Source organism: Musa acuminata, chromosome BXJ1-8, assembly GCF_036884655.1.
Source record: "Musa acuminata AAA Group cultivar baxijiao chromosome BXJ1-8, Cavendish_Baxijiao_AAA, whole genome shotgun sequence".
Lineage (NCBI taxonomy): Eukaryota > Viridiplantae > Streptophyta > Magnoliopsida > Zingiberales > Musaceae > Musa > Musa acuminata.
The window spans coordinates 31306560-31322318 of NC_088334.1; the positions used below are offsets into that span (position 1 = coordinate 31306560).

A 15759-nucleotide genomic window follows, 5' to 3' on the forward strand; every position below is an offset into this window, starting at 1 on the left:
TTGCAATTCACGGGAAGATTAACGGATGATCCGTGGTGGTGGAGATGACGGTAGAATTCGACGACAATCTTTTAAGCAATTGTGGGAATTGCTTTGGGCAGCTGTGGAGGGCTGATTGTTGACTGTGGAAGGGTAGCGAGATACCAAGAACGTTGCTCTGATACCAAGTGATAGAACCCTTGTAGATCCTAAGCTTGGGGTTGATCTCTTTGGGGGATCAACCTCCTTGGAACTCTATAGGGGTTCCATAGAGGTCGATTAGATAGATTTTACATGAATGTCCCTTTTAATGAAATTCAATTAGAATTTTCGTAGCTAGAATCCTAACAATAAGATAAGACACGAGACTCTTAGATGGACGTGTCTCTCGTTTTCCCATAAGCTGATCCATTAGATTTGATTTCAATTAGGATTTTTTCTTTAGTTTTTACTGTGATCAATCTATGAATGATCATATATGAGAATCCTGCAGTAAATGTGATAAATGCCCACACCATGTCCGATTCATGCATTAATGCAGGGAGAGGACAGTCCATGTCGGAGATGTTTTATCTGTGACATTGCAAGTAGTTGTGCGTGTCAGTTTGATTGAGAAAGACATTACAAATTCTATGAACATCCAACAACTCGTGTAAATTGCCCGCATACCGTCCAAAACATGGGAACATAGATGGTATGAGCTGTCACTACTCGTTCAAGTGTTTCGGAAACACAAGGCAAGACGAACAAAAGTCTACCTGCATCGAATCAAAATTTGCTAGTGACTACTGTATTAACAACATATATATGACATCTAAATGAAATACATGTTCATAATTATTTCGATATTTATCTCAGTATAATAAATTAAGAGTAATTCGAACAACAACTATTAATCATTCATATGCCCTTCGATTCATTTTTTACCATTTAGACACCCTCATGTTACATTTAATGCTGTCATCAAACATTTATCACTATTCTCTGCCAATCCTAAACCAAAATAGACAGCATTCTTTGGAGTCTCTCGGTTTCTCTATAGTATTGCACGCTAGACTACATTATCATATATACAAACTAGATAAGTTTCTTCTTTTGAAAGTAACCCTTCAGGTGCCACAACTGCAACATGGAAACCACAATGCATACACTAAGGGACATAATACTAAACCATGCAACCCTTGCATTCGTCCTCTCGCTTACTTCCCTCATCTCTGCCTCCCTGAAAGCATAAAAAATACAGAAGAAACAATACATGATCAGATGCTAGTTATTACCCACAACTGCATGGAATATTTGACAAGAAACCACTTTTTTTCTTTTTTTAATTACCTGGACTTAAGATAAAGCAGGTTTGCATGGATTGCTTGAACAGCTGCTTCTAATTTTGTCAACTCTAGCTCAACGCCCTACATTTTGAGAAGCTTGGCCATAATTGTCACCAAAAAAATGCACCTCAAATTGGAATTGCACATCCTATATACCAAGGTGACGAGTTTGCTTTGTAGCTCTAAGTGCTCACCTCAATCTTATCTTTTTTGGCAACAGAATCCCAGTCCTTCGCTGCAATTCCAATCTTCCAGTCAAGGCTAACACTGGCTCCAATACCTTTATCACCACTATCTATCCAGAAACATGCCAAGTAGTTGCCGGCTTCAGTAGTTGTGAATGCAAACTGACCTGCTGTAACATGCTCTTTGTGGTGAAGTGTGTTTCCATAAGGTGATGTAACCTACAATAAAAGGCAATTCAGCTGAAACAACAAAAGGTACAAATATACAAGATGCCATCTAAATACTGATGATTAGACATTATAAAATTTCTTTGTTAAGCCTCTCTTGATCTCAACACACCCTATTTATGTAATTTAGATACATAAAATAAGGAGGGATAATGGCTTGCAAAGAAAGAAAGAAGGTGGGTTCACTGAAGCTAAATTGGCTCCCAAGTCCAAAGAATGTTGGGGCACCAATCATTCTCATGAGTTTCAATATTACCTCTTATGATGGAAATAGGGGCCTACCTTCTTGTCCATATCATTTCGATGTTACCTCAACTTCTTATGCCCAAAGACAGGAGCCAACCTTTACTTCCTTTTTTTCCATGGCACTTCCTTTTCTCTATCACAAGTAATGTGGGAGTCAAAATAAAACTCAGTGCTAAGTTTCCAGACTGCCTTTTCCTCTACATTTCAGAGCTCAAGATCCCAAAAGGATGTTGCCTTATCATAATAGGATGATTCATGCTATGCTATGAAGAACAGATACAAATGACTTCCAATATCTATATCGAATATATGTTGCATAATATGATTGTTAAATACTCCCAAGACACATATCGGATACTGCACGATATTTAATATCTTGGATGCTCTTTAGAGGCATATTTTGTGGCTACTTCTTAGACACTTATTTGCTTCCTTTGAATGTTGTTCTTTAACATGGAAAAGATTAGTACATCATCAGATAGATTATTGACTTTTTTTACCAAACATTAGATTTTGATAAAATAAGTTTAAGTAATGGTCCTACCTTATTTTTCAAAAGTTCTTGGTAGCTCATGCATATTCTTTGAACATTTTTTCTGATTACTTGTTTTCATAATGATATGTAACTACATATTAGAATACTATAGCAAATGCCAAGCTTTGTAATATGTATTACTAACAAATGAAATTTTTTTGGTCTGTCATTGCCATTTTACATCCATTTTTCAAATATTGACATAGCAGCATATTCCGACGTATTAGTATCTCATATCCATATCTAAGCCTCATAGATGCCGTGAAATAAATCACCAAGTGTTCATCAAAGAGCATCAGCAGATTTAAGTTGGAAATGATCAGCTCTTAGGATGGCATATAATATTATGTTACGTCAAATCACTCAAAAATTGGAATTAATTTGGTGCTATGCTTTTGGTCTCCATTTCCAAACCACTTTTCACCTGATATATGCTAAAAGCAATATTTTTTGTCATTAATTCCCATGTCCTGTTTTTAAGGGCCTAGAAATATAACCCAACAAGATTTAATCCATCATCTATTTGAAAAATAAACCTTCCACAATTTGCAGATGTTTTTTCAATTGTAGCACTTTATTCTTTTTTGAAAATGTAAAATCCAAGAGTCTTCGAGAAGTTGGAGGAATGGTTGATAGAGAAAAATGCTACAGATTGCACCAATGTGTTCAAATCAAAAGGAGTTCATATGGCAATAGACTAAAGGTTCCATTTCAACTTATTAGATGAGAATCTGCCAAAAGTTAAAAGCAATGTCTACCTTAATTTGTGCATGCATGGCCTGGTTTTCCACAGACAGCATGCTTTATGGCACTGCTAGGAGTAAATGAAGATGAAGGATTGGTAGTGAAAAGTGTAATGGCTAAAACCTAGAATAATGGTAACTTCATGGATCAAATACAGATGAAGGATTCACAGTTATGATAAATATTATGCAGAGTCTTGAGTCAAATTGTGGTGCAATGATGACAGCAATTAACAAACACAAGTAATATATGAAGCAACAACCAGTATAATTGTGACAGAAATCAGGTATTCTAATTTTTTTGTCCGTAGCAATGAAATCAACAAATGCTTAGACGCTCACCTTGGCGCCCACGCGAGGTGAGGCGAGACCCGAGCACCTCAATTAGGGTTTGGGCCGGCGCCTTCAACTAGGTGCTGCTTAGGCATGCGCATGGGCCTAGGTGTTGGGTAGCCAAAGCGCTCGCCTGTCCCAAATTAGCTTTAAATGAGCTTGAGTTGAACCCGAATTGAATGATTCGGTTGATCGGTTCAACCAAGCAAGATAACCCAGCTCACTAATCCCTATCCCCAACCCCTCTTCATGTGTGACCCCTTTCCTTTAACCTAATCATCGTGTCTTCGTCTATGTGCAAGGTGACTGCATCCACTCTTCTGAGCAAGTGTGCAAGCTGACGACCGATGTTTGTGTGCAAGCCAACGATGCTTCCCCTCGTGAAAGAAGGTATCTTCTCCTCTTTCCTCTCTTTCCTTCTCCCTCTTTCCATCCCTCTCCACCTTCTGTCGGTGCCAGTCCTTGAGCTCCCGCCGCGCTGTCCCCTCCTCCATATCTCGAGGTCGTACCTCCCTCTCTTGTCTCTCTCTTGTCATGTTGTTCCCTCTACTTTCGGTGGCAACACCTCTGTCTCTCAGTAACTCCCGACGACCACAAAGGCCAATGGTAATGCCCCCTTCCCCCTCTCTTTGCTTCTTCCTAACATAATCACCTCCCCTCCCCCTTGGCTCTCTCTCCCCCCTCGACCCCCCTCGCCTCTCTCTATCTCTCTCTTAAAGGTGACTCCAAAGATCACTAGCAACCGACAGTACCCCCTCCCCCCTCTCTCTTCTTGTTTCTCTCTCTACATCTTTCCCCGCCCCTTCCCTTGCTCTTAGCCAGTTTTCCCCTCCCACGAGTGCCCTCTCCTCTTCCTACTTCTTTCTCTCCTTGACATCCCCATTAATTATTGAATCTGCTAGAATTTTAATTTATCATTATTAGAATTCTTACCAAAATTCTTAGACTTTTTATGTTAATTTTCTTGTGTTTTGTTATTTTTGTTGTTATATTTGGTCAATTTAATACTTTAATACTTTTAGTGATTTAAAAAACATTAGGTGCTAAGGTCCTAAAACGCCCGAGGCGCTAGGCGCTTGCCAGAGCAAAGCACGGCGTTCTAAAATATAAAAATACAAAAATATATAATATTATTAATCTAATAAATAAAAAATTATTTTGTACAATAATTAATAATCAACTGTTAATAATATATTATTTACTGTTAATAGCAATTAGAAGGGAAAAGTATAATTGTTAAAATGGATAAAAAATATCACCTAGTAAAACCGACAGTGAAGTCAAAACTCATAAGAGAAGTAGCAGACAATAGCTACAGCAACGGCAGCGGAGTCGCAGACAGCAGGAGGCAATAGATAGCAGCAGCGACAACGAAGTCGCGGATAACAGCAACAGCAATGGCAGATAGCGGACAACAACGAAAGCTGAGGAGACTCGGTCGGCAACAAAGGAAGACTCGGAGGCGGAGGGAGAAATCGTCGGCGATGGAGGCAGAGGGAGAAAGTGCATGCTAGGGTTGGGAGTCAAGGTCGCGCATAAGTTTTGAGATAACTGCGTACGTTAGTTGGTTCAATCGAACCAACTAACAACACATTTAACTGAACCCGATTGCCTTATATCAATCGGGCACTCGCTCGAAGTGCCTGACGCTTGGGCTCGGGCGAGCGTCGCCTGGCCCTTATATGAGGCGCTCGAGCCTCGCCTCGCCTAGCCCGAGCGCCTTTTTAAGCCACTGAATGCTTTATAGATGTTAAATAAATTACTAATGTTTTAATGGTGATAATTTGATTGTGAAGTGATATAAAACTTATATTTTGTCAAATTTTTATATTAATTATTGTCTTTCTTCTTAATTATATTTTTATATTGGCAAGCGTCTTGTTTCGCTCGGGCGAGCACCTAGACGAGCGCCTAGCGTCTCGAGTGTTTTAGAGCCTTGGCGCCTTTTAGCACCTAGCACCTTTGACAACACTCATTCCTAGTGAATTCTAGGGATCCTCTATCAAAAGCCTTTTACAATTAAAATATAATGAATAAATTTCTGCCAGCCTTACTGTCCACTATCTCTTTTAAGAATATCACAGAATCTTTGTGAAAGCAAATTAACCTTCCTTTCCAAGGGCATCACCTGAAAAGACTCTTTTACCAAGGCAGTCTATTGTGTGGGTGAGCAGCACTTAGGTCGCCCATTTGCATCTTGTGTGAGGAACCTTAGGTGTAGGGTTTCTTGAAAAATTATAAGTTGGACTGGGTCACTTAAAAAGGGATGGTCAGTGTCCCAATTCACACCTGGACCAATAAGTATGATTGGCTATGAACCGATCCAAATGAAATTGCATTTGTTGTTTTCATGTATGGTTAGCTGCCCACATATCATACATATATCATGAGCTCCACACTCTCATATCTTCTACCAAACCATGTATATGTTGTCAAAGCATAGATAGAACAACTTCCTTATTCATGTTAAGAACTAACAATTATTAATTCTCCATGCAAGCTAGCCAGTAACTTTTTCCTCAATGAAACATTTCAACTGAACCTACCTTCTTGTTCAAGAACTTATGTTAAGCCAATTTATTCCAAGGTGATGCTCTAGGACGCAAGTAAGTAGGTGTTGTTTACAGTTGAAATTAAAATTTAACCCCAATTTACCTATAAGTACTCCCAAAATAAGGTCACTTCTACTGTTCGTACTGACTCTTAAATACAATGTCTGTAAAGCATGCACACAGTCAGTATGGATGGACGACTTCAGTGATGAACAATGGCTGATAGCCCCTATTTTGTTAGGGAAAGGATTCTTAAATGCTTTTCTTGTTCTCTTGATCTGACCAGAGGCCTATTTGGCCTTCTTTCTTTTACAAAATGAAATAGAACTGCTGATCTTTCATTCCCAACTCGTGAAGGATTCCTCCATGAAGTTGGATTCCATCTTTAGGCCTTGAAAAATCAGGATAACTTCTGCTACAGTGATATAAAAATGGATATGAAGTAGGTTAGACCTGAGCTTGATCAACTTGGACCAGAAATCTGATCACGTCGAGTGCATTCATTAACATTTCCCATCTTTCAAATCTGCGATCAGATCAACACTAAAACAGAAAGAAACAGATTGATCCCCATGCAATTGATCAATTGAACTTGTTAATGAAAATTTTATTTTTATGTCATTGATTGTCAACATTCATGATAGGTCTTGTGGCCATATCGAGCTTTGAGTTGTGTCTCACTGCATGCTGGATCTGCTGAATCTTTAGGAGTTAATAATTCATTGCAATGTTCCAAAACAAGGTCAATGACTGTTGGCCTGAGCTTATGCAATGCGATTTTGGAAGGCTAAAACTTTCAGCTTGTTGTAATATCCTATCTTGGGATGGTCTGGATCCTATCAGGATCTCTAGAGTTGTCTTCAAAGCAGGGGGAAGAAGTCAAATTCAGCATAGGAGACATTAGAGTTTTGGTTGATAATTAATTGCATGCAGAAGGAATAATATCACGATGAGTGTATGGCCGTAATCATCTCTGCATGTTTGCTTTATGGTACAAACTGTTATAAATTGTTCAAATTAAAAAAAAAAATTTCTTTTTAAAAGATTTATTTGAAAAGGTAGTTTCCTTTGTAGTTATTTTGGTAGTTATTTTTCAAAGGTTGTCTTTTGTGAAAAATATCTATAAATAGATATTTGAGAGTAAATTATGATGGCATCTCTTTCATACTCTTCTTCTTTACTCTCCAAATTCTAATTCCTCTATGAATTAGACATTCAAAAATATCTATGAATTAGACATTCTCTAATTCTTCTTTGAAGATTCTTTATTGTTTGCTCAATACAGATCTTCTAAAGGCTTGTCATATCCACTAAAACTATTTGCATCAAACCCATAGCAATCTTATTGAGAAAATGGTGCAAATATCATTTTTAAGAAAATGTTTACACACGTTTCAAGCCTAAATATATTTCTTATAGTATTCTTGATCTTGTGTTTGTTATTTGTTTCCAAAGTGTTTTCATCCTCTTCTTTGTCGTATTTTTTCAACAATCTAAAAACGATATTTTGTGAGTTTATACAAATTCACCATGGAGGCCACAAATACCATCAAATTATTGAATTAAGATTTTGTTCGTTTGGATCGTTTTGATGGAACGAATTTTACCCATTGGCAAGACAAGATGAAGTTCATGTTGACTGCTTTAAAGATCTTCTATGTGCTTGATCCAAATCTTCAACCAATTCCTGATCCAACTGACGATGACACCGATGAAGTCAAGGCTGAACAAAAGAAGAGAAATGAAGATGAAGTCATGTGTAGAGAACACATTCTCAATACTCTTTCGGACTAGCTTTATGATCTTTATACGGTGGAACCATCTGCAAAAGCAATTTGGAATGCTTTGGATTTCAAGTATCACGCCGAGGAATAAGGTACAAAGAAATTTTTAATTTCTAAATATTCTGATTACAAGTTTGTGGATGACAAGTCAATCTTGGCACAAGTGCATGAGTTGTAGGTCATTGTTAATCAATTGAAGGCTAAAAAAATCGAACTTCCTAAACCTTTTCAAGTAGGGGCTATAATAGCCAAGTTGCCTTCATCTTGGAAAGGGTATAGGAAAAATATTTTGCATGACTCCAAGAATATCACTTTTGAGCAAATTCAAAAACATCTTCGAATCGAGGAGGAATCGAGAATGAGAGATAAGAGTGAGAACTCTTTTAGCAATATAAAAACAAATGTTGTGAATCAGCCTAAGAATTCCAACAAAGGCAAACAAAACAAGGAGAATCATTTTGGCCCCAAAAGGGATCAAAGAAAATTTAAGAAGCCAAAGAGTGGAGGTTGTTTTATTTGTGGAAAACCTGATCATTTTGCTAGGGATTGCAGATTTAAAAAAGGCCAAAACCCGGAAGTCAACTCCGTTGAGGGAGATGATAATATAATCGCTACGGTGAATGAAGTGAATGCCATATTTGGCAAGGTTTCTGGTTGGTGGTATGATATTTGTGCTACCATCCATGTTTGCTATGATAAGACACTCTTCAAGACTTACAAATAAGTCACAGAAGGGCAAGAGGTTCAAATGGGAAATAAAGTTTGTTCTAAGGTGATTGGCAAGGGAAATGTGGAACTCACTTTCACTTTCGGAAAGAAAGTCACTCTTACTAATGTTCTTCATGTACCAGATATGAGTACAAATTTAGTGAGTGGGAATCTCCTTGGCAAACCTAGAATTAAATCTGTGTTGGAAAAGGCTATTCCGCTGAGGGAATGATCAAATTAGCTATTATTGACAATGATTTTAAATTTAATAAAGATGTTGCTTCTATTTATATTGTTGATTCTTATTCATTATGGCATGATAGATTAGCACATATTGGAACTAGCACCATTAGAAGAATGGTTAAGTGTGGCTTAATAAATTGTCATTTTGATAATCTTAATAAATGTGAAATTTGTGTTAAATCAAAGATGATGAAGAAACCCTTCAAAAGTGTTGAAAGATATACTAATTTGTTAGACTTAATACATATTCTGATATATGTGAATTAAATGACATATTAACAAGAGGAGGTAATAGATATTTCATTACTTTTATAGATGATATGTCTAGATTCACATATGTGTACTTATTGAAACATAAAAATGATGCTTTTAATGCTTTTAAGGCATATAAAGCAAAAGTTAAAAATCAATTAGGGAAGAAAATTAAAGTTTTAAGAAGTGATAGAGGAGGAGAGTACTTTCCTAATGAATTTAACTTGTTTTGTTAACAACATGGCATAATTCATGAATGTTCAGCACCTAGAACACCTGGTTGTTGCATGCTAAATTATTTTATAATTTATGGAGAGAAGTTTTATTGGCTGCATGTCATATTTTAAATAGAATTCCCTTTAAAAAGAATAAGATATCTCCATATTAGTTATGGAAAGGAAGACAACCTAACATTAGTTATTTTAAAGTGTGGGAGTGTCTTACATATTGTAAGAATAATGATCCTCAAAGGACAAAGTTGGGACCTAGAGAAATCAAATGTGTATTTATAGGCTATGCCTTAAATAGCAAAGCTTATATACTTCTTAATTTGAAGCCTAATATCATAATAGAATCTTGAGATGTGGAGTTCTTTGAACATTTAACGACTTCAAGTAATAATGTTCATCCTCCAACTAGTGAAGAGTCACTAGTGGAGCCATCTCAAAAGGTTGGTGAGCAACCTAATATTCCTTTGATTGGACATCAATTAAGTTCACAAGAGGTTGGAGAGCAATCTCATGAATTAAGGAGAAGCACTCGTGTATGAAAAGCAAAAACATTAAGATCGGATGAGATAGATTATCAAAGTATTTCTTTTTACCTTGTAGAAGGAACTAATGACAGAGTCTTAAAAATAATTCCTCTTGTTTTACAAGTGGAAGATGATCCTAAAACGTTTAAAGAAGCTATGGCCTCTCGTGATGCTGCTTTTTGGAAAGATGCTATTAATGATGAGATGAATTCTATTATGCCAAACCACACTTAGGAACTTGTCGATTTACCTTTTACCTCTAAACTTATTAGGTTGTAGATGAGTATTTTGTAGGAAGTATCATATAAATGGTACTCTCTAAACGTTCAAAGCAAGGTTAGTTGTTAAAGAATTTCGACAAAAGGAAGGAATAGATTATTTTAACACATATGCTCTTATGGCTAGGATCACATATATTAGAATTATTTTTTCTTTAGCGTGAATTTTTGATCTTTATGTTCATCAAATAGATGTCAAAATGACATTTCTAAATGGAGACCTCGATGAGGAAATATATATGGAACAACCCGAATGTTTTGTTCTACCAGGAAATAAACATAAAGTGTGTAAACTTATTAAGTCATTGTATGGTTTAAAGCAGGTTCCAAAACAGTGGCATGAGAAATTTGATGCAATAATTCTTTCTAATGGATTTGTTCATAATATTGCAGATAAATGTGTTTATCTCAAACCTTGTGATGACTATATGGTGATAGTTTGCCTTTATGTGATGATATGCTAATAGTGAGCAACAACATGAAAGGTATTGTAGAAACAAAGAGGTTTCTATCTTCAACATTTAAGACGAAAGATGTTAGGCAAGTTGATACTCATTACATAGAGAAAGAACTAGAGAAATATAGTCACTTAAAAATTAAAGAAGCAAATACCCCGTTTGACCCAAGTATCAAATTAGTCAAGAATGTTAGAAGCAAGGTTCGCCATACCGATGTGTACCGCCCGGTACGGGCGGTACGTACCGGTCCGAGAGGCGATCGGTACGCGGACCGCCCTCTACCGGGCGGTACACCAAAAAAAGCCTGTATCGGGCGGTAACGGTCGAAATTTCGACCGTTACTGCCCGGTACCATTCGGTAACGGTCGATTTCGACCGTTACCGCCCGATACCACTCGGTAACGGTCGAAATCGACCGGTACCACTCGGTAACGGTCGAAATCGACCGTTACCACACTGTAGCAGTGCTACAGTGCTCCAACGGTCAAATTGACCGTTGTAGCCATTTCTCCTCCTATTTAAACTAATCTTCTCTCCCCTATTTCATTATACACTCTTAAACTCTCTCTCAAACATTTCTTTTCTCTCATAAACTCTATAAAACAACAATTTGTGAATTCAATCGAGGTAAATTTGGGAAGATTAAGAGGAAGAACTTTCTAATCAAGAGGTATGAGTCAAACTGCTCGAGGAACTACCGATACCCAACGGTCACACTCGTCCGCCCAACGTGCAAAGGCAAAGGGGAAGGCAATAGCATCAGTTGCATCGTTGGAAAGAATCGAGTCGGGCGACGAGACACCTTCACAATCACATTCTCTTTCTCGTTCGGTCCAGAGACATGACAGCAACACGGACAACAGTGCCTCAACAGATGATGGCGGTGATACCGGGCAGTCGTTGGTCTCGTCTGCACAACTTGAGGGTGGTGAATGGACTGAGGAGCAATATTTTACACATGCCACTCAAGATTTAGATCATGGAACTCGACAAGGTACTGGTTAAGTTTATGCGCGGAAGGGAAAGGAGAAGGGGAAGGGGAAGGCAGTGGATGAATATGAACAAATGCGACAGAGCATACATGATATAGACACAGAAAGAGACTCATCGTATTCACAGTCATCGTATTATGAAGAATTATATGGGCAACAACAGTATGGTGATAGTTGGTCATCCTTCTCTGAGCAACAGCATGATACAGAACAACACCAATATATGCCTCAAGAGCTGCCTCGGACAAATATGATTTATGACGATCAATCTACGATCAGTACCACATTGATGCATCAATGGCATACGGTGTATCAATACACTATGTCATGTGATCAATTTCATGATTGGGTCAAACAAACGTATCATATTGATATGTATCGGATCGAGGACCCCGATCCACCACCCGTGGAGGCTTGTCGTTCGTTTTGGTGGTAGAATTAACAATCAGGTATATCTAGATATATGATTATTTAATTCATTTGAATTTTAGAGTTTATATTGTAACAAAATAGTCTAACAATTCAACTGATTTTTCTATAGATATTTCAATCTATAACGAGCTAAAATACGAACCTCGAACAAGACTACCTCAAAGCCCGAAAAAGATATGTGATGCTATTTTTACCAAATTTACATTGATTTTGCTAAACTTATATTATTACTATATTTATTTGTAACTTGAAAACTCTATCCTAACTTTTTTTTTAATTTTCAGGTATTTTCGGAGGGATAAATCGGTGAAATCAGGTGTACCGAGCGGTACACCTCGGTATACCGCTCGGTACGCCGTACCGTACCGTACCGAGCCAGCGTCGAAACGCCGGTACGGTACGGTTCGGCGAACCTTGGTTAGAAGAACAGTGGTTCAATTAGAATATTCAAGTGTTATAGGAAGTCTTATGTATGCAACGCAGTGCGCAAGACCTGATATAGCATTTGCAGTTAGTAAATTGAATAGATTTACTAGCAATCCAAATGTAGAGCATTGGAAGGCTATTGAAAGAGTTCTTGGATACCTTAAACGAACCAAAGATTATGACCTACAATACTCAAAATTTCCTGCTATTTTAAAAAGATATACTGATGCAAGTTGGATATCGAGTTTTGGAGATAACAAATCCACTACTGGTTAGGTGTTCACCTTAGGAGGTGGCGTTGTTTCTTGGAAGAGCAAGAAACAAACGTGTATAACTCACTCAACTATGGAATCAGAATTTGTTGCTCTAGCAAATGCAAGAAAGGAGGCTGAATGGTTGAGGGACTTTCTATTAGAAATTTCATTGACTTCTAAGAGTGTGAATTCAATTTCTATACTTTGTGATAGTCAAGCCACTTTAGCTTGTGCGTATAGTGAAATATATAATGGAAAGTCAAGGCATATAAGTCTTAGACATGATTATGTAAGGAAATTAATCAAGAGTGGGATTATTTCACTCACATTTGTGAAAACAAGTGAGAATTTGGTCGATCCATTCACCAAACCTCTTACAAGAGAAGTTGTAAGATCAACATCAAAATGGATGGGGCTAAAACTCCTTGAATAAAAAATCCACCAATAATAGCAAACCCTACACAACATTATGAAATCAGTAATGAAGAGTTCAAAAGGTAAGAACAAGTCATTGACATGTGGAGTGGTTCAGCACTTTGAAATATTTTACGAGTCTCATCTAAAGATGTTAAAGTGCTGGTTGTCACCGAATGAGGGTTGAGTTAATTATACTCTTAATCAAGGTTCGTCGTACCATACCGTACCGGCATTTCGACCCGGGCTCGGTACCGGTACGGTACGGTATACCGCTCGGTACACCCAGGTGTACCGAGCGGTACACTCAGGTGTACCGAGCACTGTAGCAATGCTACAGTGCTACAGTGCACTGCTACAGTGCTCGGTACGGGCGGACCGGTACAGGGCGGTCCGCATACCGCTAGCCTGTCGGACCGGTACGTACCGCCCGTACCGGGCGGTACAGTCCGGTACGGCAAACCTTGCTCTTAATGAAGTTCAGTCAAGTTAGGACAAGTATCTCAAAGAGTGACAATGATACTATAAAAACTTCACCTATATGAACTTAGAAGTGGTGCCGTTTCGATTGAGAGTTGGAGTTTCTCTCATAAAAGTTCATAAACTTGGATGAGCCCAATGCCGTATTAGGGCTGAACAAGATTTTATGAAGAATACAAGGATATCGCATTTATGTGTGTGGTATCACTGGTGTTGTCATTAGGAATAATAAATTCAAAGCTTTTATGCTATTTGGGATTTCGACTTTACTTTGTGATGCTTACACTAAGGTAATATTCAAATCAAAAAATATATTACTTTATTCATAAATCCTATTTAATCACTGGGAGAAAATTTTAAATTTAAACAAGTGGGGGATTATTATAAATTGTTCAAATTAAAAAAAAAGAATTTTTTTTCAAAAGACTTATTTGAAAAGGTGGTTTCCTTTGTAGTTATTTTTCAAAGGTTGTGTCTTTTGTGAAAAATATCTATAAATAGATATTTGAGAGTAAATTATGATGACATCTCTTTCATACTCTTCTTCTTTACTCTCCAAGTGATTGAATTAGACATTCTCTAATTTCTCTTTGAAGATTCTTTATTACTTACTCAATACAAATCTTCTAAAGGCTTGTCATATCCACTAAAACTATTTGCATCAAACTCATAGCAATCTTGTTGAGAAGAGGATACAAATATCGTTTTTAGGAAAGTGTTTAGCCTAAATATATTTTCTATAGTATTCTTGATCTTGTGTTTGTTATTTGTTTCCAAAGTATTTTCATCCTCTTCTTTGTCGTATTTTTCAAACACAAACTGTGTTGCTCTTGCCTGTCGAATTTACAGGAGATACCGACATGGCAGTAAGATTGTGCTGGTTTTCTTCTTACTTCCCTCACCATCATATAATTCTCTCTATGCATCTGTTGATGCTTTTAAAGCCTTCATAGTCAAGATTCAGACCTGATTGTTAAATGGCCATTGATCAACAGAAGAATTTAACAGTGAAATTTTGGTAGGGAGAATTTAGCAGTGAATTTAGCAGTGAAATTTTGAATACACTTCTGGTCCTTTAATCCAATTCAAAGTCTATCCAGGACTTTCACTCTCTGCAAATGCTCTGAAATGATCGCCCTTACAAAACCCTTCCTCCTCGGATCCAACCATTAACACAAAGCACGACTTCACCCACTCATGAAAACAAGCAAATCCACACATCAGATACCAGAACTACCAAAATCACTCCGATCTCAGTCATCCGCTTTGGCCAAACAAAGAATTTCCTAGAAATGCTTCCGATGTCATGCAAATCTAAGATCGAAAACCAAGCTTTGTCTGTCAAATGACAAATAATTATCCCCGATCAAGAAACGACGCGGTCACAACATCAAGGACAGATGTAAAATTTAGAGGCCTAGAGACTAGTTGTTCGCTTACCTTGGCGGAGATGATGGGGAGGCCGTCGACCGGGCCCTCATGGACGACGGCATAGTCGGCGAGCACCACCACGTTGGGTTGTATCTCCTCCGAGACGCACTTGGTGCCCGAAGCCGGCAGGTTCAGCCACACCGCGGTCACCCCCGGCGCCAACAGCATATTACACAGGAGCAGCGCAATCACGGCGGGACGCCGGATCACCGCGTCGCGCAGCCTCATCTCGACCTTCCCCCTTCAAGCTCCCCCAGATCTCTACTTGCTTCTGCTGGCTTCAACTCAGATGAGGGCGAAAAGATGTAGCAATAAAGTAAGTAGTTGGACTCCCTCTCTCTCTCCCACCCAGAATAATAATTCGTCCGATCATCAAATTAAATGTGAAACGAGGGGCGCTGTCGATTTTATCCATGCTTCAAGTAATTTTGTCTTCTTAATATTATCATATCTCCGAAGAAATAATTAGAGGACATGTTTGGTTAGATTCCGTTTGTATACTTGATGGAGTTGAACATATCTTAACCAAACCTTTTGCATAGGCTCCGCGTGCATTTGTATGGTCTGGTCAGGATAGCTTAGTAGCTCTGATTTACCTGTATTTGATTTATCATAATAATAATATATTTTTCTTTCGTTTATCATTGTAAATATTTTTGAGTAATTTACTAAAAAAATTTAATAATAAAATTTTACAATATGATGTCTCCGTATTTTACTTTTA

General features: G+C 37.8%; 1 protein-coding gene across 1 annotated transcript; it reads right to left on the reverse strand.

The window, feature by feature from the left end:
- Positions 1–798: 798 nt before the first annotated feature.
- Positions 799–15438, reverse strand: LOC103973493 (transmembrane emp24 domain-containing protein p24delta3). The gene is made up of 4 exons (XM_009388068.3): positions 15045–15438; positions 1502–1711; positions 1312–1388; positions 799–1201 (listed from the first exon to the last, which is right to left on the reverse strand). Exons 1-4 carry the CDS (start codon positions 15261–15263, stop codon positions 1057–1059), a joined length of 651 nt encoding a protein of 216 aa, XP_009386343.2. The 5' UTR covers positions 15264–15438; the 3' UTR covers positions 799–1056.
- Between the last annotated feature and the right edge of the window lie 321 nt (positions 15439–15759).

Bases quoted from the DNA above. Each gene is read 5' to 3' on its own strand.
- LOC103973493 (XM_009388068.3), bottom strand. From the start codon at position 15,263: ATGAGGCTGCGCGACGCGGTGATCCGGCGTCCCGCCGTGATTGCGCTG. The intron at 1,712-15,044 runs GTAAGCGAACAA...CTTTTATTGTAG, and splicing joins TCCCCATCATCTCCGCCAAG to GTTACATCACCTTATGGAAA. The intron at 1,202-1,311 runs GTAATTAAAAAA...TTATGCTTTCAG, and splicing joins CTGCTTTATCTTAAGTCCAG to GGAGGCAGAGATGAGGGAAG.